General features: G+C 58.1%; 3 protein-coding genes and 1 long non-coding RNA gene across 26 annotated transcripts; 3 read left to right on the top strand and 1 right to left on the bottom strand.

Annotated features, from left to right (window-relative positions):
• Positions 1-438: 438 nt before the first annotated feature.
• DTX3 (deltex E3 ubiquitin ligase 3) lies at positions 439-6,005 on the top strand. Of its 16 annotated transcripts, none has more exons than XM_048217901.2 (7): positions 481-782; positions 1,488-1,531; positions 2,152-2,216; positions 2,405-2,484; positions 2,844-3,579; positions 4,730-4,947; positions 5,299-6,005. In XM_048217901.2, the coding sequence occupies exons 4-7, from the start codon at positions 2,456-2,458 to the stop codon at positions 5,372-5,374; spliced, it is 1,059 nt and encodes a 352-aa protein (XP_048073858.1). In that variant the 5' UTR covers positions 481-782; positions 1,488-1,531; positions 2,152-2,216; positions 2,405-2,455; the 3' UTR covers positions 5,375-6,005. The 16 variants fall into 16 exon arrangements, with proteins under 16 accessions (XP_048073865.1, XP_048073864.1, XP_048073860.1 ...); XM_048217899.2 differs by having other exon boundaries at positions 1,920-2,216; XM_048217909.2 differs by having other exon boundaries at positions 485-782; positions 1,920-2,216; positions 2,408-2,484; positions 2,825-3,579.
• Positions 6,006-6,304: 299 nt separating this feature from the next.
• On the top strand, positions 6,305-13,340 carry ARHGEF25 (Rho guanine nucleotide exchange factor 25). 4 transcript variants are annotated; one of them, XM_026500161.4, is made up of 16 exons: positions 6,305-6,502; positions 6,786-6,900; positions 9,156-9,370; positions 9,507-9,602; positions 9,677-9,753; positions 9,942-10,008; positions 10,190-10,293; positions 10,479-10,548; positions 10,662-10,751; positions 10,832-10,924; positions 11,095-11,145; positions 11,340-11,417; positions 11,604-11,804; positions 11,946-12,126; positions 12,364-12,575; positions 12,882-13,340. In XM_026500161.4, exons 1-16 carry the CDS (start codon positions 6,404-6,406, stop codon positions 12,990-12,992), a joined length of 1,860 nt encoding a protein of 619 aa, XP_026355946.1. In that variant the 5' UTR covers positions 6,305-6,403; the 3' UTR covers positions 12,993-13,340. The 4 variants fall into 4 exon arrangements, with proteins under 4 accessions (XP_026355946.1, XP_057172182.1, XP_057172181.1 ...); XM_057316198.1 differs by lacking the exon at positions 6,786-6,900 and having other exon boundaries at positions 6,376-6,502; XM_057316197.1 differs by lacking the exons at positions 6,305-6,502; positions 6,786-6,900 and adding an exon at positions 7,621-8,222.
• On the bottom strand, positions 8,365-11,608 carry LOC125282622 (uncharacterized). 2 transcript variants are annotated; one of them, XR_007189705.2, is made up of 3 exons: positions 11,185-11,608; positions 10,174-10,768; positions 8,365-9,957 (listed from the first exon to the last, which is right to left on the bottom strand). It is a non-coding gene; the product is annotated as an uncharacterized LOC125282622 (long non-coding RNA). The 2 variants fall into 2 exon arrangements; XR_008960717.1 differs by lacking the exon at positions 11,185-11,608 and having other exon boundaries at positions 10,174-11,178.
• LOC113256369 (solute carrier family 26 member 10) lies at positions 13,304-21,936 on the top strand. 4 transcript variants are annotated; one of them, XM_026500158.4, is made up of 18 exons: positions 13,304-15,535; positions 16,032-16,142; positions 16,714-16,871; positions 17,031-17,195; positions 17,458-17,610; positions 18,339-18,421; positions 18,575-18,722; positions 18,838-18,951; positions 19,680-19,757; positions 19,845-19,940; positions 20,310-20,416; positions 20,527-20,596; positions 20,669-20,785; positions 20,925-20,958; positions 21,038-21,120; positions 21,221-21,275; positions 21,386-21,492; positions 21,790-21,936. In XM_026500158.4, exons 1-18 carry the CDS (start codon positions 15,193-15,195, stop codon positions 21,826-21,828), a joined length of 2,061 nt encoding a protein of 686 aa, XP_026355943.2. In that variant the 5' UTR covers positions 13,304-15,192; the 3' UTR covers positions 21,829-21,936. The 4 variants fall into 4 exon arrangements, with proteins under 4 accessions (XP_026355943.2, XP_057172178.1, XP_048073853.1 ...); XM_048217896.2 differs by having other exon boundaries at positions 15,184-15,669; XM_057316195.1 differs by having other exon boundaries at positions 16,714-17,195.
• The last annotated feature ends 7 nt before the right edge of the window (positions 21,937-21,943 follow it).

Here is a 21,943-nt window from a genome sequence, read left to right as displayed (position 1 = left end):
ATAGACTTGACACCCCCTGTCCCCACCCCAAGGCATTTTTTAAAAGATGTATTCACTTCCCATTCTGGACTGGCCTCAATATCCCTGTTTGTGGAAGCAAAAGTCAGAGGCACGCACCAACACCCATGTGGGAGCAGGTTGTGGGGGTCACAGAAGGTAACAATCTAGGAAAAGGCAAGCAAAAGGGAAGGGGTTGAAATAGTTTACTCCTGGGGTTTGTTTATTTTTTAGAACCAGTGCTTTTCTTACTATGATTATTCTTTCCATCCCAAATTATTCCTCAAAGGCCCTTCTAGCAATGGCATAAGGATCACAGAAAAATTGCCCCCTTCCCCACCCACCTAAACCGACACTGCTCGCCCACCCATCCACCACCAGCTTGCAGAAGCTGCCACGCAGCTGGCTGGAAACGCAGAGGGAGAGGGCCCCTCCCGGGAGGGGGAAGCGAGAAGGGTGGCGTCTCTAAGAGATTTAACCTCCTACCCTCGGTTCCACACGCCACCCCCTCCCTCCAAAGACTGGGACGGCGCCTCCATTTTTGTTTTGGGGCGGAAGGGCAGGGGCTCGTGGATGGAAGGGGGTCAAAGGAAACGGTGATTAGCACCTGTACCGGGGAAGCGGGTGCCGTCCTCCCTGCTACCCTTTCTCCTAGTCTGCACCCCCTCTGCAAACTCCCCCCCCACCTTCTCGGGGTCTCCCCCCGCCCCTTGTTGCTAAGGCCCAGACCGTCATCCCAGCAACAGCCTCAGTCATGTGACCGGCAATGGCGGCGCTGACGGGAGGTAGGTGAGCCCGGCGCCCCCCACACCCACCGCGCGCCCCCCGGACCCCGCTCGCACCCCCCGCGCGCCCTCCCTGCCCCCCTTGCGCCCCCTCCTCCGCCTCCTTACCGGCGCGCGGCGCCGGGGCCCCCCTCCACGCCTGGCCGATCCTCTTCCTATAACCCTCCAGCCTTGGCCTCCATTTGGGGGTTCTGGGGACCGCGATCCGGCCGACATACACCCCCACCCAGTGGTGGGGCTCTGGGGGCTCCGGCGAGAGGGGGACGTGGGGATTGGTTCTGGATCTTGCAGGAGGTCATGGGGGGAGGGGTGGGGTTGCCTCAGTTGATGGCCCCAGGGACCCTCGCCCTTCCCGGCTGCCCCTGTCCGGCCTCTGTCTGGAGGGAGGGACTGGCCCTGTGTCCGGCCTGGGTTGCCCCAGAGGAACGAGAGACCCAGCATAAGCTGTGGCCCCGCCTCCCTTTTCTGTGCCAGCCCGACTTGGAGCTAAGGACATCTAGGTCCTGGGTTCCCTCTGATGGAGAGGGGGTGTTCCACCTTGAATAGACAGAATGAGCTGAGGTTCTAGGATATCAGTTTCACTTTCTGAATCTCGAGGTGCATCTGGCCTTGAGGGGACTATGATGGAGGCACAAACAGACAGCCGCTCCCCTTTGGATCAGTCAGGAATTGAGGTCACACTAATGGCCCCTCTTTCTATTTGAGCTACGTTCGGAGGTGGTGTAGGGACAGCTCTGTAGCTGAACATGGTAAGACTCAGGGGAAACATAAGTCTCCTCCAGCTGAGCCCCTGCTGAGCCCCACCCCTCCCTAAATGCAGACTGGGTTCCTGACAGGCGTACTGCTCCAGTGCGGGGGGGGGGGGGGGGGGGGTAATAGGTGACAGTAAGAACTTTGTTCTTTAGGGGCTGTTGCCACTTTGTTCGCATTCCAAACAGACTTCAGCAGAAGGGACTGGGTTAGCTCTCAAAGAAGGCTCCCTAGCAATAGGGGCTGAATTATTTGGGAATATGGGGCAGGGTGAGGAGTTGGGCAGCATAGGGAATATTCCTACCCATGTGATCTGAGGGAGGTGGCAAGAAAGACCTCCATCTGTGTGGGCTTTTCCCTTCCTGACTTCTCTTACCTGTGCCCTAGGCTTTCTTGAGAGCCTCAGAGCTGGGGAAGAGAAGAGGAAAGTTCACATGTTCAAGTTCCATCTTTAGCAACTTGGGAGAGGCTGGGGATGCAGTTCTGCAGAAGAGAAGGAGAGGAAATGGAAGAGGAGTTTTTGTTTTGTTTCTGGGCTGCTGGTGGAGTGGGGGTGAGGGGGGTATGGTAACATTTGTCATCATAACCCTTTGCTCTCTACTCTCCCCCTTCCCCCTAGTCCTGGTCAGCTGAGTGTGGAAACAGAGGGATTTCTGCTGCTCTTATTGTCCATGGGCTTTCCAGGTATCTGCTTCCCAAGGGAAACTCAGCTTTCACCTTTAAATTGGTTTCCTTCATTCCATGTGCCAAGTAATCCCATTCCCGGTAACTTACACCCAGGTTCCCAGTCTTCTGTTACACGGGCTGCTGGGTTGGTGCATGTGGGAAGGGTTAGGGGGTTCTCACTTTCCCTCCTTTTCCTTTCCACCCAGCAGGTCACACAACCTACAAGTAGGGAGCAGGGACAGTGAGAGCAAGCCTGCATGCCAATTCTAAGCTCTTCGGGATCAAAGTGAGCAAAAAGTCTCCCTTCCCTTTAAAGAAGCCAGTTTTCACCCAGAGGGAGGAGGGCCAGATTGTTTCTGTGGTCTTGGGAGGAGTGTAAAGAGAACCAAGACTGGTGCTTGGCTCAGATGATAATAATAATAAAGTTATAGAAATTTCCTTGCTCTTCAGTGGGTGCTGGGGTTTGAAAGCTAAGAGGAGACAGAAAATGAACTTGGGGGAGGAGTTGGGGGTTGGACTTTGAGATAGTAGAGGCAATATAGGGTTGGAAAGGAACCTGAAGTAGGAGGCACTGATTTTGTCAAATGGGGACCCCCCACCCTGAGTCCCTTTCACCCTGGGGGCAGTGTCGTTCGTCCTGTCCAGAATGGCAGCCTGTGGAGGCACCTGCAAGAACAAAGTGACTGTCTCCAAGCCTGTGTGGGACTTCCTGAGCAAGGAGACCCCAGCCCGGCTGGCCCGGCTTCGGGAGGAACACCGTGTATCCATCCTCATAGATGGCGAGACTTCTGACATCTATGTCCTCCAGCTTTCCCCACAGGGCCCTCCCCCGGCCCCTCCCAATGGGCTCTACCTGGCCCGGAAGGCTCTCAAGGGGCTGCTAAAAGAGGCCGAGAAAGAGCTGAAGAAAGCTCAGAGGCAGGGCGAGCTTATGGGCTGCCTGGCTTTGGGGGGTGGTGGGGAGCACCCCGAGCTACACCGTCCAGGGCCCCCCCCTCCCCCTCTTCGAGCAGCCCCACTTCTGCCCCCAGGGGCTCGGGGGCTGCCCCCCCCTCCTCCTCCCCTCCCCCCTCCCCTTCCTCCCCGCCTTCGGGAGGAGGCCGAAGAACAGGAGAGCACCTGCCCCATCTGTCTGGGGGAGATCCAGAACGCCAAGACACTGGAGAAGTGCCGGCACTCATTCTGTGAGGGCTGCATCACCCGGGCCCTGCAGGTGAAAAAGGCCTGTCCCATGTGTGGCCGCTTCTATGGGCAGCTGGTGGGCAACCAGCCCCAGAACGGGCGGATGCTGGTCTCTAAGGACGCCACACTCCTACTGCCCAGCTATGAGAAGTACGGCACCATCGTCATCCAGTACGTCTTCCCGCCCGGTGTCCAGGGGGTAAGAAGTCCTACGGCCTGCCTTTCCCCTTTGGCTTCCCCCACTTTGGTTTGTTCTCTGACCGAGGGAAACAGGGTGAAGGGGAGTGTGTTTGTTAGGTGTGATGTGGTCTTGCTGTCTCCCAGGATGCCTTCCCGCTCAGTGCCCCGGAGCTAGAAGGTCCCCTTCAGGCCCAGCTTTTCTATCCCACCACTCCAAGGCAGACATGAAAACCAGGGATGAGAGAGAGGAACTGCAGACTATTTCCTGGATGAACTTGGATGTCGCAAGCCATTCTTGGCAGGGGTGAATTCTGCGGAGATGGTGGCTCAGGGCAGGCAGGCATAGCAGGAAGGGCTCTGACCCTCCTCACGGAGCCCTGAGTTAGGTTACTTCGTTCCAGGTGGATGAGAGGAAAACCTTGATGACAGTGGAAGGTTAAAACAGGAGTGGTCAGCAGCCTATAGGCCTCTTCCTGCTTGACGAAGCAAGAGTAATTTTCAGTCCTGGTTTGCAGAGGGACCGGGAAGCGCTGTCTTAAGAAGAGTAGTGGGAAGACAGAACAGGGTAGGCATGCACAGAAGCATTGCGAGTGTTTTCAGGTGGAGAAGGGAAGGCGGAAAGATAGATTATTCGGAGCCTTCCCATTTCTGCTGAGTTATCTGGTGAGTAAGGATCAGCTACTCTCCTCACTTTTGAGAATCCATTCGTTGCTGAATTGAGACTTGAGGAATTGAGGCGGCAGAAAGAACTTCTTTACTAGTAAGGATTTTGGGGGCGCCTGGGTGGCGCAGTTGTTAAGCGTCTGCTTTGGCTCAGGGTGTGATCCCGGCAGCGTTATGGGATTGAGCCCCACGTCAGGCTCCTCTGCTGGGAGCCTGCTTCTTCCTCTCCCACTCCCCCTGCCTGTGTTCCCTCTCTCTGTGTCAAATAAATAAATAAAATATTAAAAAAAAAATAGTAAGGATTTTGTTCCAAAAACAGGCTCTGCTGTCCAAACCTTTCAAGGAAGTCTCTCCTTCCTTGAAAGGCTGTCAGCCTGTTGCTGCCCTGTCAGCATTAGCTGGGGGTGCACAGACAGACAGCTGGCCAGGATGACCCTCTGTTGGCATCATGGGCCTTCAGACGCCCAGCTGCTCACTGTCCTCTCTCTGCTTCCCCTTCCTCCCAGGCTGAACACCCAAACCCAGGAGTTCGGTATCCTGGTACCACACGGGTGGCCTACCTCCCAGACTGCCCTGAGGGCAACAAGGTGCTGACCCTGTTCCGCAAGGCATTTGACCAGCGTCTCACCTTCACTATCGGCACGTCCATGACCACAGGGAGACCGAATGTCATCACCTGGAACGACATCCACCACAAGACCAGCTGCACAGGGGGACCCCAGCTGTGCGACCCTCCTTTGTTTCCTTTCCCTGGGCCCCTCCCCTTCTCTCCATTTGCAGTGAGCGAGGGACATTAATCCCCTCTCTTGCTGGGAGCCTCCTAACTGGAGAGGACCACCCCGAACTATTCAACCTTCTCTTCCATCCCAGTTTCTCTACATTCAACCCGGTCCAACTTATGCCCAGCTTAACCTACAAAAATAAGCAGAATTGGGCTAAGTTATCTCGGGTTTGGATATCCTTAGGGGAGGTAGGGAGGGGCTGGAAGGGGGTACCCAGAATGAGGGTGAGCATGAGGTTAATACGAGTAAGCTGCAACAGCTAATCCCTGACCTTCATTTCTCTTTGCTCCCAGGTTTGGGTACCCGGACCCCACCTACCTGACCCGGGTGCAAGAAGAGCTGAGAGCCAAGGGTATCACAGATGACTGAAGGACATCCCCTTTGCCAAGCCCTTGGCTTTCTCCATAGGACCCAGCGGAAGCCTCTGTTCTCCTCTCTCCCTCTGCCCCCCACGCCACACAAATAGGGGACCAGTCTGACTGGGGAAGGAGTTCAGAGAGGGAGGGGGCCATCCCTTCCCCTGTCCCCCACAGGCCAAGTGCTTCAGTGCAGTGTGAGCCACTCCCTTCTGGCAGAGGGATCTCCCAGGCTCTGCTCCCCTCCTCCCCCTGTACATACTCCCAATCTCCCTGCCCCCTCCATTGCCCTTGGCTTTTTCTGGTATGTGCTGTGCTCCAGTGACTAAGCTAAGAAAGGACCTGGGTGGGGAGGGAGGGTCTCTTGAGCCCCCTGCCCCCACAAACTGCTCCACTGCTGAACTTCGGTGTGGGGGAGGGGGAATGGGGCTGAGGTGAGCCCCCAAGGAGCCCGCCTTGTGTGTTCTTCAGAAACAATCCCCCTTCTACCTTACCCTTGTCCTCTCTCTCCTGTGTCTCCGTCTCTGTCAGTCTGTCTCCCGCTCTTCCCTGCCCCGTAGAAGGAGCCTCCTTACCCTGATCTGGAATTGCCGCCAGACTGTAGCTTTTAATTTAATAAAAATAAAGTAAAATATGCAACTCTCCATGCCACACCCTTTCTGTTCTGTGGACCAGGGTGGGGGTGGGGTGGGGAGCGGAACCTGTCGAGAAGGGGAAGGGGGTGGTGGTGATCGGGGAAATCCCGGTGCGTCTCCCCAGTCTCTGCCTCCAGAGTGCCTGGGGAAACCGCACGTATTTAGTGCGCTCCTGACGCATCCACGTCGGAATTGGGATTAAGAGGGGTTTGTTTGTTGTTGAACTTTCGTTGTAGAGAAAGGAACAACCCTACCCCTTTGAGAAGTTTGGCTAGGGTGGGAGTGGGGGCGGAGCCGGGCAGGGGGCGGATTCCACAGCAGCAACTCCCCGGACGCACGCAGGCCTAGAGCCCCCCAGCTTCCGTGCCCCCTCGGCCCTGAAACTTGGAGCTGGGTAGGGGTCCAGCATGAAGCCCCCGGACCGCCCCGCCCCTGGCCGCACTGACCGGATACTGGGGGTCATGGGGGGCATGCTACGCGCATGCGCCCTCCCCGGGCAGGAGGGGGTAAGAAAGGGGGACCACGGTGGGGTCGGGAATCTTTAGGGGGCTTCAGGAGGTCTGCACCCCACAACTCAATTTACCCGCAAACAGGAATTCTGCAGGGCAGTCGCAGGAATCCATGAGTTCCTTAAGAGGGCCAGGGCCCTGATCTGGGTGAACCACTCCCTCCAACCCAGCCTAGGCGACCCTTTACAACAATGTGAATTTGACAGGAGGAAGAAGGAGAAGCGGGAGGTCAAGGCTGGGCGTGGAGGGCGGCTTCTTTACCACCAGTCTTTCCCCACAGCCCCCGAAGAGAAGCCCCTTAGGGCCAGGAGGGACCGAGACAGAGTCTGACTGTACCGAGGGGGATCAGAAAGGGGAGCGCGAACGTGAGGTCCCCGCCTGGGCTCCGCTGCCCGGTAGGAAGCTGGGGGTGGGGTGGGGCACAGTTTGCCATCCTGCGCAAAGTGGCGAATTCAAATAATGCTGCTCTTATTAGCATAAAGGTTTGCATCTAATCTGCATGAGACCCGTTTAATTGCCAAGACCTCCACGCTTCTCGCCCTCTAGTCCGCTGTGTGTCCCCCACATCAACCGGTCCCGAGCCCCCGCAGGCGGAGTGTCCCCGCGCCCCACCCCTGGCCCCTCGCCAGCCCAGGCTCCAGGACTTCGCCTTAATTGGTGATTAGCCTCAGCTGGAGTCCTGGGGCCTGGAGGAAAGAAGGGTCTGGCGAGAGGGCGGCACCTGGGCTGTGTTCCTCACAGAGCTCCCCATTCACGCATCTCCGAAAGGGAGGGGGCTTGTCTAGCCCTGCACGGCTAGGGACAGTCCCTGCCGCCAGGACATCTTCACACAGGCCCAGGCCTATCCATCCGCACCCTTCTCCACCGCAGAGGCGGAGGGGCGACCTGGGCAGACCCCGCCGCCCGGCTTATCCCCGACCCCGGCGCTCCGCAGTCGGGAGCCCGAGAGGCAGGAGGGAGGGGAACCCGGGGCGGGGAGCCGAGGCTGGAGAGGAGAGGCGGAGGCGGTGGGGACGTGGAGTCGGAACGTGGTGGTGCCTGGGGGAGGGGGATTGGGGCTGGAGCCCGGCACAGGCTGAAGGGGGGAAACCGGAGGGAGAGGGCGGAGCTGGGCCGCAAAGGCCCCTCCCCGCGGCGGCACCGCGGCCTGGCCTGTTATTCCGCTCGCCGTTCGGCCGGGACCCGCGCAGCGCCAGTGACTCGGGGAGTCGGCCCCCGCCTCCTCCCTGCCCGGGCCTAGAACCACCCCAAACCCGAGAGGCCGGAGACGGAGCTGGAGCTGCTGCCGCATCCCGGCCCAGCTTCCCCCGCCATCCCTCCCCGCCCCGCTGGACATCTGGACCCTGGGCCCCGCACCGACTGGGTTCCGGAAACCCTCCCTGCCCAGCTCGGCTGCCCGGCCTCGCGCCGCCTGCTCTGCAGAGCCCCCAGCCCTCCCCCAGACCAGACTTCCGCCTACCCCTGGACGCCCCCTCCCTGTTCCCTCCCTCCCCCGCTCCCCCAGCCTGGAGCGGGGTAGGAGGGAGGGGGGGTGTGCGCCCTGCGCCGTCCCCGCCCCGCCCCCCGTGATTCCCCCTGCATGGCCGGCCCGGGTGGGGGGTGCGGGGGGGCCCGGGCGCCATGCGGGGGGGGCACAAGGGGGGTCGCTGTGCCTGTCCCCACGTGATCCGAAAAGTGCTGGCAAAATGCGGCTGCTGCTTCGCCCGGGGGGGTCGTGGTGAGTGCGAGGTCGCAGGGCCCCGCGTTGAGTGGGGGGCGGGCTGAGGGTTCAAGGCGTCAGATTGACCTGGCCCTAGGGATTTAGAGGCTGGAGACTTGTACCTCTGTTTTCCAGGAAAGTGACTTAGTAGATCTCCAAGAACCCTTCTGCCTCCAAATTTTTAATCAGTTCAAGTTAAGGAAATTGGGGAAGGGGCAGGAAACTCTTCTCTCTGTCTTGTAGTCTACTGAGTATGAGAAAAACCCGTCCACAATCCCCCTGGGCCTAGAACTGGATCTTCCTTAAAACCTTTTGCTGAGAATCTACTTCAGATCTGAGGAGGGACAGAGGGATGGAGGAATGAGGATGAGGGTCTACCAGGGGCTTTATGGCAAATCTCAGGTCCGCAGTTCCTGAGCCCAGATAACCCTGATGAGGTTTCCTCACTTGCTCCCCCCACGCCGCCCCAGTTGGGTTTGTGCATGTGTTGGGGAGATGGGCTGCAGAAGTCTTTTCTTTTTATTGTGATTACTGCAATTGGTGCAGGAGGGGTCTGGGGGTGGCAGATGGGCTTTTAGCTCTTCCCCCCACCCACCTTCTCAGGGAATGGTCTGTGCCCATTGGAAGGGGGCAGCTTGTAGGAGAGCAGATGGCCACCCCCAGCTTCCAGTGTCTGCCCAGATGGCTGCCCCTCCGTATCTATGGCATGCTCAGGATATGGGGGAGCCTCCACATATTTGGGAGCCCAGGTGTTTACTGTCCTTCCTCCCAAGGGTGCCCAGGTGAAATTTTCTATCCTGGCCAACTCAAATGAGGATGGCAAGAGAATGGGCCGTGGGGGAGGACTCAGCATCATGAGGAAGAACCTCTGGGAGCTCCCTAGGGACCCTGAATCTAGAGCTGGAGTAATATCTATGGCCCCTTTTCTCCCCCCCCCCCACTCCCCATTAGAATCCTATTCCATTGCTGGCAGTGAGGGGAGTATCTCAGCTTCAGCTGCTTCGGGTCTGGCTGCCCCCTCTGGCCCCAGCTCTGGCCTCAGCTCTGGCCCCTGTTCCCCGGGCCCCCCAGGGCCAGTCAGTGGCCTGAGAAGATGGTTGGATCATTCCAAACATTGTCTCAGTGTGGAAACTGAGGCAGACGGTGGCCAGGCTGGACCATATGAGGTGAGCAGAGAGCACCACAAAAGCATGTAGGACATCCATGAAGGACGTGGGGAGAGAGGGCAGGTTGGGGGCCACCAGCCACTGGGGAGACATGGCTACTGTCCATGGCCTCTGACACTTGACCTCTGGCTCCCAGAACTGGATGCTGGAACCAGCTCTAGCCACAGGAGAGGAGCTGCCAGAACTCACCCTGCTGACCACATTGTTGGAGGGCCCTGGAGAGAAGACACAGGTATGAAGAAATGGGTCTGCAGGGCTTCCCAAAAAGCATCCGTTTGCTTACTCTAGGATGTTCTTTCCTTCCAGCCACCTGAGGAGGAGACTCTGTCCCAAGCCCCTGAGAGTGAGGAGGAACAGAAGAAGAAGGCTCTGGAAAGGAGTATGTAAGTGTCCCACACACTCCCTCCCCTCTGCCCACCACCCATTTTGCAACTTCCAGAGAACTGCCCGTCACATTTCAGATTTGATACTTGGAATTTCCTCTGAGGTTGGCTGTGGTAATGAAGGGGCTTCTAGTCCAGGAGGGAGGAAGTGGCTAAACCAAGGATGTGCACTCCTGCTCTCTTCCCAGGTATGTCTTGAGTGAACTGGTAGAGACAGAGAAAATGTATGTGGACGACTTGGGGCAGATCGTGGAGGTAGCTCTCTTTTCTCTTCCCAGTCCTAGCCCAGCCCTTTCCCTCTGCTCAAGGCTAATTTTAGGAGATGCCTTAGTGCTCCTGTGTCCCACCTTCCCAGTACCCCCTACATGCTGGACTTCTTGGGGGAGGGGGTCTTCCCCACCAGGGCTGCCATGCTCTCACCCCAACCTTCCTGCAGGGTTACATGGCCACCATGGCTGCTCAGGGGGTCCCGGAGAATCTTCGAGGCCGTGACAGGATTGTGTTTGGGAACATCCAGCAAATCTATGAGTGGCATCGAGAGTGAGTGGTGGATCCCCGAGAGTGAGGGGGAAGGGCCTACGTCTCCTTGTCTCTGTAACCTAGCCATGGGCCCACCGTTGCCTGAGGAACGTTTGGGGTGGCTTAATGGCACAACCAGGGTAGCCGGCTCTCAGTTGAGTGGGGTCGGGGTATTTGACCAGCCTTTTCCTCGCCAACCCCTCCAGCTATTTCCTGCAGGAGCTTCAGCGGTGTTTGAAGGATCCTGATTGGCTGGCTCAGCTATTCATCAAACACGTGAGGCTTAAGGGGGCGGCCCCCGAGGGGCGGGGCTTGGGAGTGGGTCAGGGCTCCGCCGGGGCGTCTCCCTCCTCACCCGCCCTGTGCTCCTTAAACTTTACCCCTGTTAGGAGCGCCGGCTGCATATGTATGTGGTGTATTGTCAGAATAAGCCCAAGTCAGAGCACGTGGTGTCAGAATTCGGGGACAGCTACTTTGAGGTCAGTGGCTGAGGTACCTTGGGGGAGGGGAGACAGAATCAATCATCAGGCTCTCGTAACCACCATGTCGTGGTCCCCAGGAGCTCCGGCAGCAGCTAGGGCACCGCCTGCAGCTCAACGACCTCCTCATCAAACCCGTGCAGAGGATCATGAAATACCAGCTGCTGCTCAAGGTCGGGAGCACCTGTTCCCTGGGGGTTCCACTGGCTGGGACAGCCCTTTTCTCCTTCATCTCCCCAGGGTTCCTAAGGCTCCCCCAGACTTCCTGTGTCCTCAGAGGAGGATGTGAGAGTTTCTGAGGGTCTCCTCAAGACCTCCCTGAGCATTTCTTTTCACATCTTAGGATTTTCTCAAATATTACAGTAGAGCTGGGATGGATACTGAAGAGCTGGAGGTGAGGACTCCCATATCTGCGAGGATACACACCACATACCTCTTATTTTTTTTTGGTCTTCTGGTTTCCCCCAGCTGCTTGGGTGGTTTTGAGCTGTCTGGTTTTTAGGGGGAGGCTGGTTGAGAGTTGAAACATGGTCTGAAGAGGCCTCTTTCTCGACAATGACAATGCCCCTCTCTTCACCTGCGACCCAGCAAGCTGTGGAGGTCATGTGCTTTGTACCCAAGCGCTGCAATGACATGATGACCCTGGGGAGACTTCGGGGGTTTGAGGTACGGGGATAGAACAGGAAATCGGAGGCCCCAGTCTGAGCACTCAGGAGGCCCTCACAGGGAACTGTCCTTCCCCTGGGACTGACCCCCTGGCTGGTTGGGAGCATCAGGGGAAGGAGGGAGGAGCAGAGAAGGTCCTTTTTCTCTCCTTGCTCTTTTCTCAAAATCACTACCCTCTGCTTCTAGGGCAAACTGACTGCTCAGGGGAAGCTCTTGGGCCAGGACACATTCTGGGTCACAGAGCCCGAGGCTGGGGGGCTGCTGTCCTCCCGGGGTCGAGAGAGACGTGTTTTTCTCTTCGAGCAAATTGTCCTCTTCAGTGAGGCCCTGGGAGGAGGAGTCCGAGGAGGAGCGCAGGCTGGATATGTGTATAAGAGCAGCATTAAGGTGGGGAGCGGGCCCCAGGGAGGGGTCACTGGGATGGGGTGAGGCCTCTAAGAGAATGTCTGGCTCTTGGATTTGCTGGAGGGGGCGGGAACCAGAGAGGGCCTAAAGAATTTGGGGGCTCTCTCCTACTTGCCAATCCAGGTGAGCTGCCTGGGACTGGAGGGGAACCTCCAAGGTGACCCTTGCCGCTTTGCACTGACCTCCAGAGGGCCGGAGGGTGGGATCCAGCGCTATGTCCTGCAGACGGCAGACCCCGCAGTGAGTCAGGCCTGGATCAAGCAAGTGGCTCAGATCCTGGAAAGCCAGCGGGACTTTCTCAATGGTGAAGCTCTCCCCCTCCCTCCCTGACATGCTCCTTCAGCCCTTTGACCTCCCGAATTCCTCACTGCCCAATCTCCAATCCCTGCCCTCTTGACCCCCGGCTTCTCTCCCCTTCTCCCCAGCAATTTACAATGGCTGGCAGTTCACGGGCAGAGGGCAAAGTGGGAGGATGATCTGGGCAGAACCCTTAGGGAAAGAACCTGTTGTAACCCTCCTTCTGTTCCTCTCTTTGCCCCAGCATTGCAGTCACCCATTGAGTATCAAAGACGAGAGAGCCAGACCAACAGCCTGGGGCGGCCAGGAGGGCTTGGAGTGGGGAGTCCTGGGAGAATTCGGCCTGGAGACCGGGCCCAGGTCAGCTCACGTGCACCCAGCAATGGCTCGCTCCCCTCCCTGCTGCTGTTGCCCAAAGGGGAGGTGGCCAGAGCCCCGCTGCCCCTGGACACACAGGTATGAGGAATGGAGTTGCCCTGTTACAGGGGCAGAATGGGGAGGGCCTCTCTTATTCTGGGGTCCCTAAATCCCCCTCCCCCATATCATTCCTTTCTTCTATCACCTGCCTTTTGTCCGCCCCTTCCTACTTCCCTACTCTTACCTCCCCGCCCTCCAGTTTAACCCTGGGAGAAGCTGCTGGTCTTAGATCATCTAAGATGTCTAGCAGGAGGAGGTGGCTTAGCTGGGGGCATACACTGGAAAGAAAGAAGTGAGGGTGGATTCCTGGACTTTTTTTCTCCTCTGACTTGAATCTTTCTTCAGGCCCTCGGTGACATCCCCCAAGCTCCTCGTGACTCTCCTCCAGCTCCACCAATTCCAAACACCCCTCCCTGCCAAGCCAGACTTGCCAAGCTGGATGAAGATGAGCTGTAAGTGGTGAAGGCCCGGGGTGCTGCTGACCCAGCCACCCTATTTCCCAAGGAACTTCAGGGCAATCCTCTGGCACCACCTCGGAATTCCTTCTTGATGTGTCTGGAGGGGAGGCCAAGGCTGGGAGTGGTGTTGACTTGGAGGAGGATACCTAGACTCAAAAGGACTTCTTTCTGCTTACGGACCACAGGTTCCTTCAGCTCCCACCCCTCTGCATGCATCACAGGTCCCCCCAAAAGGAGGATATGTGGTGGGTGGGTGGGAGGGCTGGGGCAGGGGACAGATAAAAATGATTGGTTTTGATTTTGATTTTTTTTTCAGTTTTCTGAGAGTAAAGGTTTTGTGATATCACTAAGGCTGCTGTCTTGGCAGAGGGAAGGGGAAGTGGGCTGAAGCGATGGGGAGAAATCCCCTGGCCTGCAGATGGTCTGGTGACAGGAGGACGCAGGGTGGAAGACAAAAGATGTCACCGTCTTTGTCTCTCACCTGCAGTGGCAGCATCTTGCAGTCCAGACCTGGAGCTTGGAAAACCCTAGATCCATGATGTATCCTCCCCTTTCCCAGACTGCTTTCTCTCCCATCTGGCCCCTGTTCTAGACCCCACTGGAAAGCCCAGTGTAGTGTGACTTCCCACCATTCCCCCAACACCCACATTCTAAAGCACTAAATGCCCAAGTACCTTTCCTTCTGAGGCCTCCATGCTCAGCTGAGGGAAAATGGGCAAGTGGAGAGGATGCTGGGTTCCATGGCCCGTTTTGGCTCTGGGTGTCCTTCTTTTTGCAGTTTGTGAGGTCATAAGGCATATCCATAGTGAGCAGGGAGGGATTCTTCTTCAAGCCACAGACCCGGGAGTGGACAGCGCAGAGGGGTCTTCGCCCCTCCCAGCTTCTGGGATAGCCCCTGGGACGGAGAAAGCCAAACATGCAGAGATCCATATCCAGATGCCCTGTCCTGGGTCCTTAGGCATCGGTGTATCCACTGTGTCCACTGTCCCCTGGGTTTGGTCACGTGTACTTGGGCTTCCTCAGCAGACAATAGGCTGCTGGTGTGGGAGGGTGAGGAAGAGCTGGAGCCTCCCTGTGGGCCTGAGGTCCCTCTGGCCGACAATGGGGGGAGGGACCTCTAAGGGGGGGACAGGACGTACAGCCCAGATAAGACTTCTGGGGAACAATAGGAGGAATTGAAGAGGGGAGACCCACCCTCACTGTACCCCACCCCCAGGGCTTTGGGGTCAGGGACTGGGGACCAGAGGGTGACAGGGAGGGGTGCCAAGTATTCTTGTAAATGGAGGAGGGGATGGGGAAAATAGCAGGATTTGGGAGTTCAGAACCTTTGTATCTCTTGAGGAACTGCAGAAGTACATGAGGTGGGTTCAGGACCCTTCTGAACCTAATTTAACCACAAATGTGTTTTTGAGTACCAACTTTGTAAATAGCACTTGAATGTAACAAATGACATTTCAAGGGTTTTTTTTTGGGGGGGGGCTTCTAAGAAGTAAAATCAAACTTTGCTGTCAGTTCAGTATTTTCCCTGAGGCCCTGAACTGGGAATTCAGGCCCAGCTCCCGGGAGGAGTGTGGGTGGTGGTTCTCTGTCATCCCTATCCTGTTCTGTTGCCGGGTCCCGTCTTAGCAGGCTGTGAAATCGCTCTGCCAACAGAGCCCCTTACATTTTCTTGGGGCAAGCTGTACACCCCATGAGGTTTTGGGTCTGGGGGAGAGGCATGTGTGTGCTGGAGGGCACGCTGAATTTTCTTGGGGAGAATGCAGAAGCTCTGGGAATAATGGGTCACACTAGAGGAGCCAGCTGTCTCCTCCCACAGGGCCAATGCTGAAAGGAGCACGCAGCCAGGTGGCCAGAGTCTAAAGGCTTAGGAGTGGTAAAAAGCAGGTGTTGGGTGTTGAGAATGCGCTGGTCTTTTGGCCTATGTCTCTTGTCCCTACACCTTTCCACACCCCCCTCTCCCGCCCTCGCCCCACCCCAGGAGGCTCCAGAGCGAGCGATCCCGCCAAGGATGTCTCAGGAAACGCCTAACATAGAGACGCCCTCTCCCCAAGTCTTTGCTGTCTCCGGGCCGTTGAAGGTCCCCATGAGAGGGCGCCCTCCAGGGCCGGATTGGACCCTGCTTCACGGAGGCGGGACTCAGGGCTAGCGGGTGGAGGGGTATTTAAGACTAGGCGGGGTTGGAGGTGGCCAACGGCAAAATGAGTGGGCTACCGGTCGCCAGGACCTGCCCAGGCCTAGGAGAGGCCTCCGACCTTAAGTTCCCTCTGGGCGCCAAGTTCAGGGAACCTCTCACGGAGACTCGGTTCCAGCAGCTCTTCGGGGACGCGAAGCAGGAGTTGGAGCCCCTCGCGGAGCCCCGCTTGTCGCGGCTGTGCAGACAGTGGAGGCGGCGGGCCCGCGCTTGCTCCGGACCGGGGGCGTGGCGCCTGCTGCTGGCGCGGCTGCCCCCGTTGCGTTGGCTGCCCCACTACCGCTGGCGGGCCTGGCTGCTCGGGGATGCCGTGGCCGGAGTGACCGTGGGCATCGTGCACGTGCCCCAGGGTGAGCGGCCCCAACACTCGCCTGTCTGGGGCCCGAGCTCTGGAGGGCGTCGGGAAGGCGCAGGAGCTGGGAACCTGGGAGCGAGAGGATGGGTAGTGTGGCTGAGGGTTCGGAGACAGGAGACCAAGTTCTGGGTAAGGACTACCGAGCCGCATCAGATCCCTACCCCCAGCTCCCCTCATTTGCGCAATCCTTCGAGAAGTCTTGGATACGTTCTGGGTCAGGGAACTGGAGAGAGGCACAACACCTGCTTCCTCCCCCCCGCCCCAGGACCCCCACCCCATCTGGGCCGACACGGATCTGTGACCTTGTCCACCCCACGACCTCCCACCGAGGCCTGTTAACCCCTCGGTTCCCTCATGTGGCGTGATTTAGCGTCTCCACGCCAGCCTCTAAGAGTGTGGGGAGAGAGGGTGGCATTCTGGAGGCTGGTCACCTTCCCCCAGTCGTCCCCCCACACCCCCCCCGAAGATCTTTCCTTCCACTTCTCCCCCAGGCATGGCTTTTGCCCTCCTGACCTCCGTGCCTCCGGTGTTCGGGCTCTACACTTCTTTCTTCCCCGTCCTCATTTACACCTTGTTGGGTACTGGGAGACACCTGTCCACCGGTGAGTGACCCAGTGACTCCTCTCCTTCTCTGTGGGGTGAAAATGGACAGGGGTTTGAGGCTTCGGTTCCTGTGAGCTCCTTAGCTCTTATTCCCCTCTTCCCCTCCCCTGCTTCCCTTCCGCCTCTGCCGATACCCTGCTAGGAACGTCGGACCTAGGCAAAGTTTGCTGGGGGGGGGGGGGATGCTAAGTGGGTGCAAAGAGAAGGGAGTTCCCTCGGATTTTACTTCCCCCCATCAAATTTGGTTTCAATGAACATCTCGGGGACTTGGAAGAAGGGAAAGGAGCTGCGCGGTCACCCAGAGGAGCGCGCAGTCCGTGGGCGTCTGCAGGAGGAGGCAGTGATGCAGTTAGGGGGCAGTATTTGCCGGCTGGTGCGCCCTCCTCTCCTCCCTCACCGCAGGTTCCGGGCTGCTGCACCAGTTCCCCGCCCCACGGCCTCCACCTGAGCAGCGCCTTCTAGGAGAGCGGGGTCTGACGACAGCAGCCCGGCCGAGGGCGCGGAGCCTAGGCGGTCGCCGCGCCCCCGGAAGCGCAGCTGGTGATCTCTGCGTTTGTCCCCCGGCCCTAGGAACTTTCGCGGTACTCAGCCTCATGACGGGCTCGGCCGTGGAGCGGCTGGTGCCCGAACCCCTCGGGGGTAACCTGAGTGGAATCGAGAGGGAACAGTTGGACGCTCAGCGGGTTGGGGTGGCTGCAGCCTTGGCCTTCGGGAGCGGGGCTCTGATGGTGAGGGAGGATCCTGGGGGGAATCCACGCTGGGGCCCCTGGGGAATTGGGCCAGGTGAGAGGGAGGGACGAGTGTCCTGCGCGGGTCTAGGCGGGAGAGGGGCGCTCCAGCGGGTCCGCGCCCCCTCCTGTAGTGATTGCGCATCTCCTCCCCTGCAGCTGGGTATGTTCGCGCTGCAGCTCGGGGTCCTGTCCACCTTTTTGTCGGAGCCTGTGGTCAAAGCGCTGACCAGCGGGGCCGCGCTGCACGTGCTCGTGTCCCAACTGCCGAGCCTTTTAGGGTTGCCCCTCCCGCGCCAGATTGGCTGCTTCGCTCTCTTCAAGGTGAGGGTGGAGAACAGCGGAGAAGCGGCTTCTAGCGGTCCTGGGAAGAGCGAAACCCGGAAAGGAAGGAAGGAAGGACGGCGAGTGGAGGGATAGAGGGTGACGGGGGGCGGAGGAAAGGTTGGAACCACGTGGCTGAATGAGGGTCGCGAGGGAGGTGGAAGCCCTGATGCGAGCCGGAGGCCTTGCCTCGGCCGGGTAGGTCCGCGCTGGGGGCAGTCGACCCTGGCACCGGGTCCTCGCTCACCGCTCCTGCCCGCAGACGCTGGCCGCTGTGCTGACCGCACTGCCCCGGAGCAGTCCGGCCGAACTGACCATCTCGGCACTCAGCCTGGCGCTGCTCGTGCCGGTCAAAGAATTGAACGTGAGATTCCGAGACAAGCTACCCACCCCGATCCCAGGGGAAATCGTCATGGTGAGGATGGCTCCCCGGTCGGGGGCCCCCTGCACCACGCAGACCTTGCCCACCCGGTAGGAGCTGGCCGCTGCCGCCCCCTCGTGGAACGCAGCGAGCTTACAGACGAGAAGTCCTGCGCATCCGTGTGCCTTTCCAGGCCTCTTCCCAGAACACTTCGACCCTCCGGAATCCCCCACCCTTGCGGTCCCACTTCTCGCACGGAGCCGCCAGACCTCTTAGAATGCCTTCTTCCTGCTTACAGCGCTCCCTTGCGGTGTCGCTCGCCACAGCATCTCCACTCACATCTCTCCCCTCACCCGGTCCTTCGCTGTTCATGGTTTCTCTTTTCCCACGCCCACCTACATTTCTCTCTCTCCCCAACTAAATAAGTGTTCCGCATCTCCACCCGTATGCCATCTATGCCTAGATATAGCCCAGCTCTCCTACTTAGAATGGGTCAGTATACCTCTTGATATCTACAATCCCTCATGGGAGCCCCTCTTCCTTCCTCCGGTCCATCTCTCTGCATAACCTCGGGTGTACCTCATTCCTCTTTCCCATCCCCACTGTCCTCCACTCTAAATCGGAGGTCAGGCACCCATTCCAAGCACATATCAGCGCAGCCAGGGGCTGGGCCTCTGTAAACACCTAACAGCTGCCTTAGAATCCTCTCTCCTGTGAAGCTTTTTCTAGCCTCTGCCAGGAAGCCCATCTCTTGCCATGCCCTAATTTGCTCTCTTTCCCAGGTGCTTCTGGCCTCTGTGCTCTGCTTCACCTCTTCCCTGGACACAAGATACAACGTCCAGATAGTGGGGCTGCTGCCTGGAGGGTAAGGGAATCAAGACACCAGCCTGCTCTTCTCCCACTTCTCCCACTTCTCCCACCCAACACTTCCTCTTGACCCACTCCACCCTGTTTCTTCTGTCTTCCCCACATCCTTCTTGGACTGAACCCATCCTCACCCCGGATCCCCTCTCTCCAGATTTCCCCAGCCCCACCTCCCCAGCATGGCTGAGCTGCCCAGGATTCTGGCTGACTTGCTGCCCATTGCACTGGTTACTTTTGCTGTGTCCGCCTCCCTGGCCTCCATCTATGCAGACAAGTATCGCTACAGTATTGACTCCAACCAGGTGTGACTCTGACTGAGGACCCCAACTTCATTCAGGAGACATTCCCCTAGTCTGATGCCCCCCCCCACCACCATGCCCTTGTCTCTCTCCTCTTCATCTCACTGCATCCCTCCAGGAGCTCTTCGCCCATGGTGTCTCCAACCTCATCTCCTCCCTCTTCTCCTGCTTTCCCAACTCTGCCACACTGGCCACCACCAGCCTACTAGTGGATGCTGGTGGGAACACACAGGTAAGAGCATGTCCTTGGGTGAGGAGAAAGCGTGTGGGTATCCAGGTTGGGGGGGGGGGTGGAGAAACAGGTGGAGGATTGGTAGATAGCCAGAGGGCAGCCGTATTGAGGAGGATAGGAGTCCGTGAGGGAGAGTGAGTGGGGGGTGGGAGTTTCTAGGGAGGAGAGAGAGAAGATAACAAAGCTCCATTCAGACCTTTGTAGACTCGACTGGAAGCACTGAAAAAGGTTACGGTTCCCCACGTGTAGCTCAAAATAAAAACAAACCTGAACTGCAAAATAAGTTTGGGGGACAAACTTCTGATCCCTGCCCCCGCCCCGCCAACAAGGACATTTTCTTTTGAAAAGAAGAATTACACATGAAAGTCTCCCCCTGATATTTCTGGTTTCCTACTTTTCCGGTCCCCTGAGAATGTGGTGAGTCTGCTTTTAGGGTAATCCAACAGTGGCTTTTAAGGTGGACACAGGCTACAAAAATAGGGAAGTCGAACTACACCTAGGTAGAGACTGGCAAAGGGGAGACATTTAATTGGGATAGGAGAAAGGTAAGTGTGAGAGGCAGAATAGCAAGAAAGGAGTGGGAGACTGAGGAATATCTTCATGGAAGGGGATTTGGGAGGAGGGAGGCTTCCAAGGAAGGTGAGGCAGAGTGGGCAGGGCGGCCAGCTCTCACATAGGGGTGGATGAGGTCCCCTTGCTTCTCTGCTTCCACGCTTCCTTCTTTCTAGCTGGCAGGCCTCTTCTCCTGCATCGTTGTCCTCTCAGTACTGCTGTGGCTGGGGCCCTTCTTCTATTATCTGCCCAAGGTAAGGAACAGAGGCGGTATGGGGGGCTGGGAGGGGTGGCTATATTCCAGGACACTGGGGTGGTCAGCTTGCCTCCTCTGCCCCAAGGCTGTCCTGGCCTGCATCAACATCTCCAGCATGCGCCAGATGTTCTTCCAGATGCAGGAAATCCCACAACTATGGCGCATCAGCCGCATGGACTTTGTGAGAAGTGGCAGCATGAACCCAGATTGCCCCCTCCCTATTCCCCACATCTCCAGCCTCTGCCCTGGATTGGAGCTAATTGTACTGGTCCTAAATTCTGTAGTTCCCCCCACCATGCATACACCTCCTAATCCCATTACTCAGACTCAAGGTGGAGGGTGGGGTTTGTAACTCCCAGCTGGTGCAAGGTCTGTGGTCATTACATTTGGTGTATATCCCCTATTGGGTCAATCCTGTCCCTTCTTCCTGTCATTTTTTTCTACCTTCTGTGGGGCCATCCCTCCCTATCATGTGCCTTGGCAGGCACAGCTTCTGGATCTTTCCCTAGCAGTGATGGCCTGGCATTTCACTCCCATCCCTGTCCTGCAGGCCGTATGGATGGTCACCTGGGTGGCCGTAGTGATCCTGAGTGTGGACCTGGGCCTGGCCATAGGTGTGGTCTTCTCCATGGTGACCGTGGTCTGCCGCACCCAGAGGTGGGAGTAGAGATGAGAGGAGTCGGCAAGTGGGGTGGGGAGAGTGGAGTGGTGCCTGGGGTCTCTCCAGCCAGGCCAGGCTGGGAATCTGACCCCAGCTTCCTGCCCAGGGTGCAGTGCCTGGCACTTGGACTTGCTGAGGGGACGGAGCTCTACAGGCCGCTCAGAGAGAGCCGCAAGGTGGGTGGGCTGCGGACGAAGAGGGAAGGGAAGACCAGAGCCAGGTGCTGTTCTGACCCTCCGCCCTCTTAGCTCCTCAAGGTCCCGGGGCTCTGCATCCTGCGCTATCCGTCACCGCTCTACTTTGGGACCCGCGGGCAGTTTCGCCGCACCCTGGAGTGGCACCTGGGGCTTGGAGAAGGAGGCGAGGTGAGAGACTGGGTCGAAGGGGAGTGTGGCTTCTCTGGGAGAGGGAGGCACGTGGGTCTTCTCACGGGGATCATTCTGCTTGAGGGGCGCACGTTCATGCCGTGTCTTGGAGGTGGTAACTGCCATCCTCTACTCACAGGAGGCTCCAAAGATGGATGGCCCACCTGACAGAGGTGAGATGGCATGACAAGGAGGGAGATTTGGGCATGACCCGTGCGGGCGTCTGGCTACTCCCGCCTTCTCCCATCCCAGTTGCCGAGCCCGTCAGAGTGGTGGTCCTAGACTGCAGTGGTATCACCTTTGCAGATGCTGCTGGAGCGAGAGAAGTGGTACAGGTGAGGGACGGGGTAGGTTGCGGAGAAAGTCCCCTTAGCATCTCTTGCATACCCGCGGACGCTGACGTAGGATTTAACACCCCCCCCCCCATCTCCGCAGCTGGCCAGCCGATGCAGAGATGCTGGGATCCACCTTCTCCTGGCTCAGTGTAATGGTGAGGGGGGGGGGGCACCTGGACACTGGGGAATGACCCGACACTTGGGGGAGGGAAAAGGACACGGTGTGGATTTAAGACCTCAGAGCCTGACCCGCCTCTCTACACAGCCTCAGTGCTGGGGACCCTGACCGAGGCAGGACTCCTGGACAGAGTGACCCCGGAACAGCTGTTTGTCAGTGTCCAGGATGCAGCTGCTCATGCCCTGCAGAGGCTGGTGAGGGGGCAGTAGCAACAGGAGTGAGATCCGGGAGGTGCTGGGCTGTAGCGGGTCACATGCAAGTCAGTGGCTGAGGACCTAGGCGGCGGGTTTTGGGAAGGGGACTGAGAAGGAAGCTGGGGGGTGAAATGATGAGTCAATTTAAGGCTAAGCCAGGGACACTGGGCCCAGCTCTGCGTGAAGAACTGAGGAGCTAAGGTTTCAAAGTGGGGTGCTGTGCGCCTCAGAGGACTCCCAAATGCTGAGGGAGGAGGGTACCTGAGCTATTCCTGACATGTCCCCTCTCTTTTCCAGGAGCCTACAGGTCCAAAGACTTGCACAGTGTGGGTCTGACCCAGTCGTCTGGAGTGCGGAGGGCCCCAATAATATGTGTGTGAGGAGTCCCCTTACTTTGTATAACTAATAAAACAAAGCTGAGCGCCTCTGGGGTGCATGAATTGAGTCTGGG

Source organism: Ursus arctos, unplaced genomic scaffold, assembly GCF_023065955.2.
Source record: "Ursus arctos isolate Adak ecotype North America unplaced genomic scaffold, UrsArc2.0 scaffold_21, whole genome shotgun sequence".
Classification (NCBI taxonomy): domain Eukaryota; kingdom Metazoa; phylum Chordata; class Mammalia; order Carnivora; family Ursidae; genus Ursus; species Ursus arctos.
Note: the sequence above shows the minus strand (reverse complement) of the source record. Positions and strands in the feature narration are given on the sequence as shown.

What these genes read in the sequence shown, in the direction of transcription:
- DTX3 (XM_048217903.2), top strand. Translation starts at nt 2,456, where the DNA reads ATGCCAATTCTAAGCTCTTCGGGATCAAA. An exon ending in TCCCGCCCGGTGTCCAGGGG is followed by an intron (nt 3,580 to 4,729) that starts GTAAGAAGTCCT and finishes CCTTCCTCCCAG; the next exon opens with GCTGAACACCCAAACCCAGG. An exon ending in TGCACAGGGGGACCCCAGCT is followed by an intron (nt 4,948 to 5,298) that starts GTGCGACCCTCC and finishes CTTTGCTCCCAG; the next exon opens with GTTTGGGTACCCGGACCCCA.
- LOC113256369 (XM_057316195.1), top strand. Translation starts at nt 15,193, where the DNA reads ATGAGTGGGCTACCGGTCGCCAGGACCTGCCCAGGCCTAGGAGAGGCC. An exon ending in TGGGAGACACCTGTCCACCG is followed by an intron (nt 16,143 to 16,713) that starts GTGAGTGACCCA and finishes CCCCGGCCCTAG; the next exon opens with GAACTTTCGCGGTACTCAGC. An exon ending in TCCCAGGGGAAATCGTCATG is followed by an intron (nt 17,611 to 18,338) that starts GTGAGGATGGCT and finishes TCTCTTTCCCAG; the next exon opens with GTGCTTCTGGCCTCTGTGCT.
- ARHGEF25 (XM_026500161.4), top strand. Translation starts at nt 6,404, where the DNA reads ATGAAGCCCCCGGACCGCCCCGCCCCTGGCCGCACTGACCGGATACTG. An exon ending in CCCTCCCCGGGCAGGAGGGG is followed by an intron (nt 6,503 to 6,785) that starts GTAAGAAAGGGG and finishes CTTTCCCCACAG; the next exon opens with CCCCCGAAGAGAAGCCCCTT. An exon ending in GGAGACTTCGGGGGTTTGAG is followed by an intron (nt 11,418 to 11,603) that starts GTACGGGGATAG and finishes CTCTGCTTCTAG; the next exon opens with GGCAAACTGACTGCTCAGGG.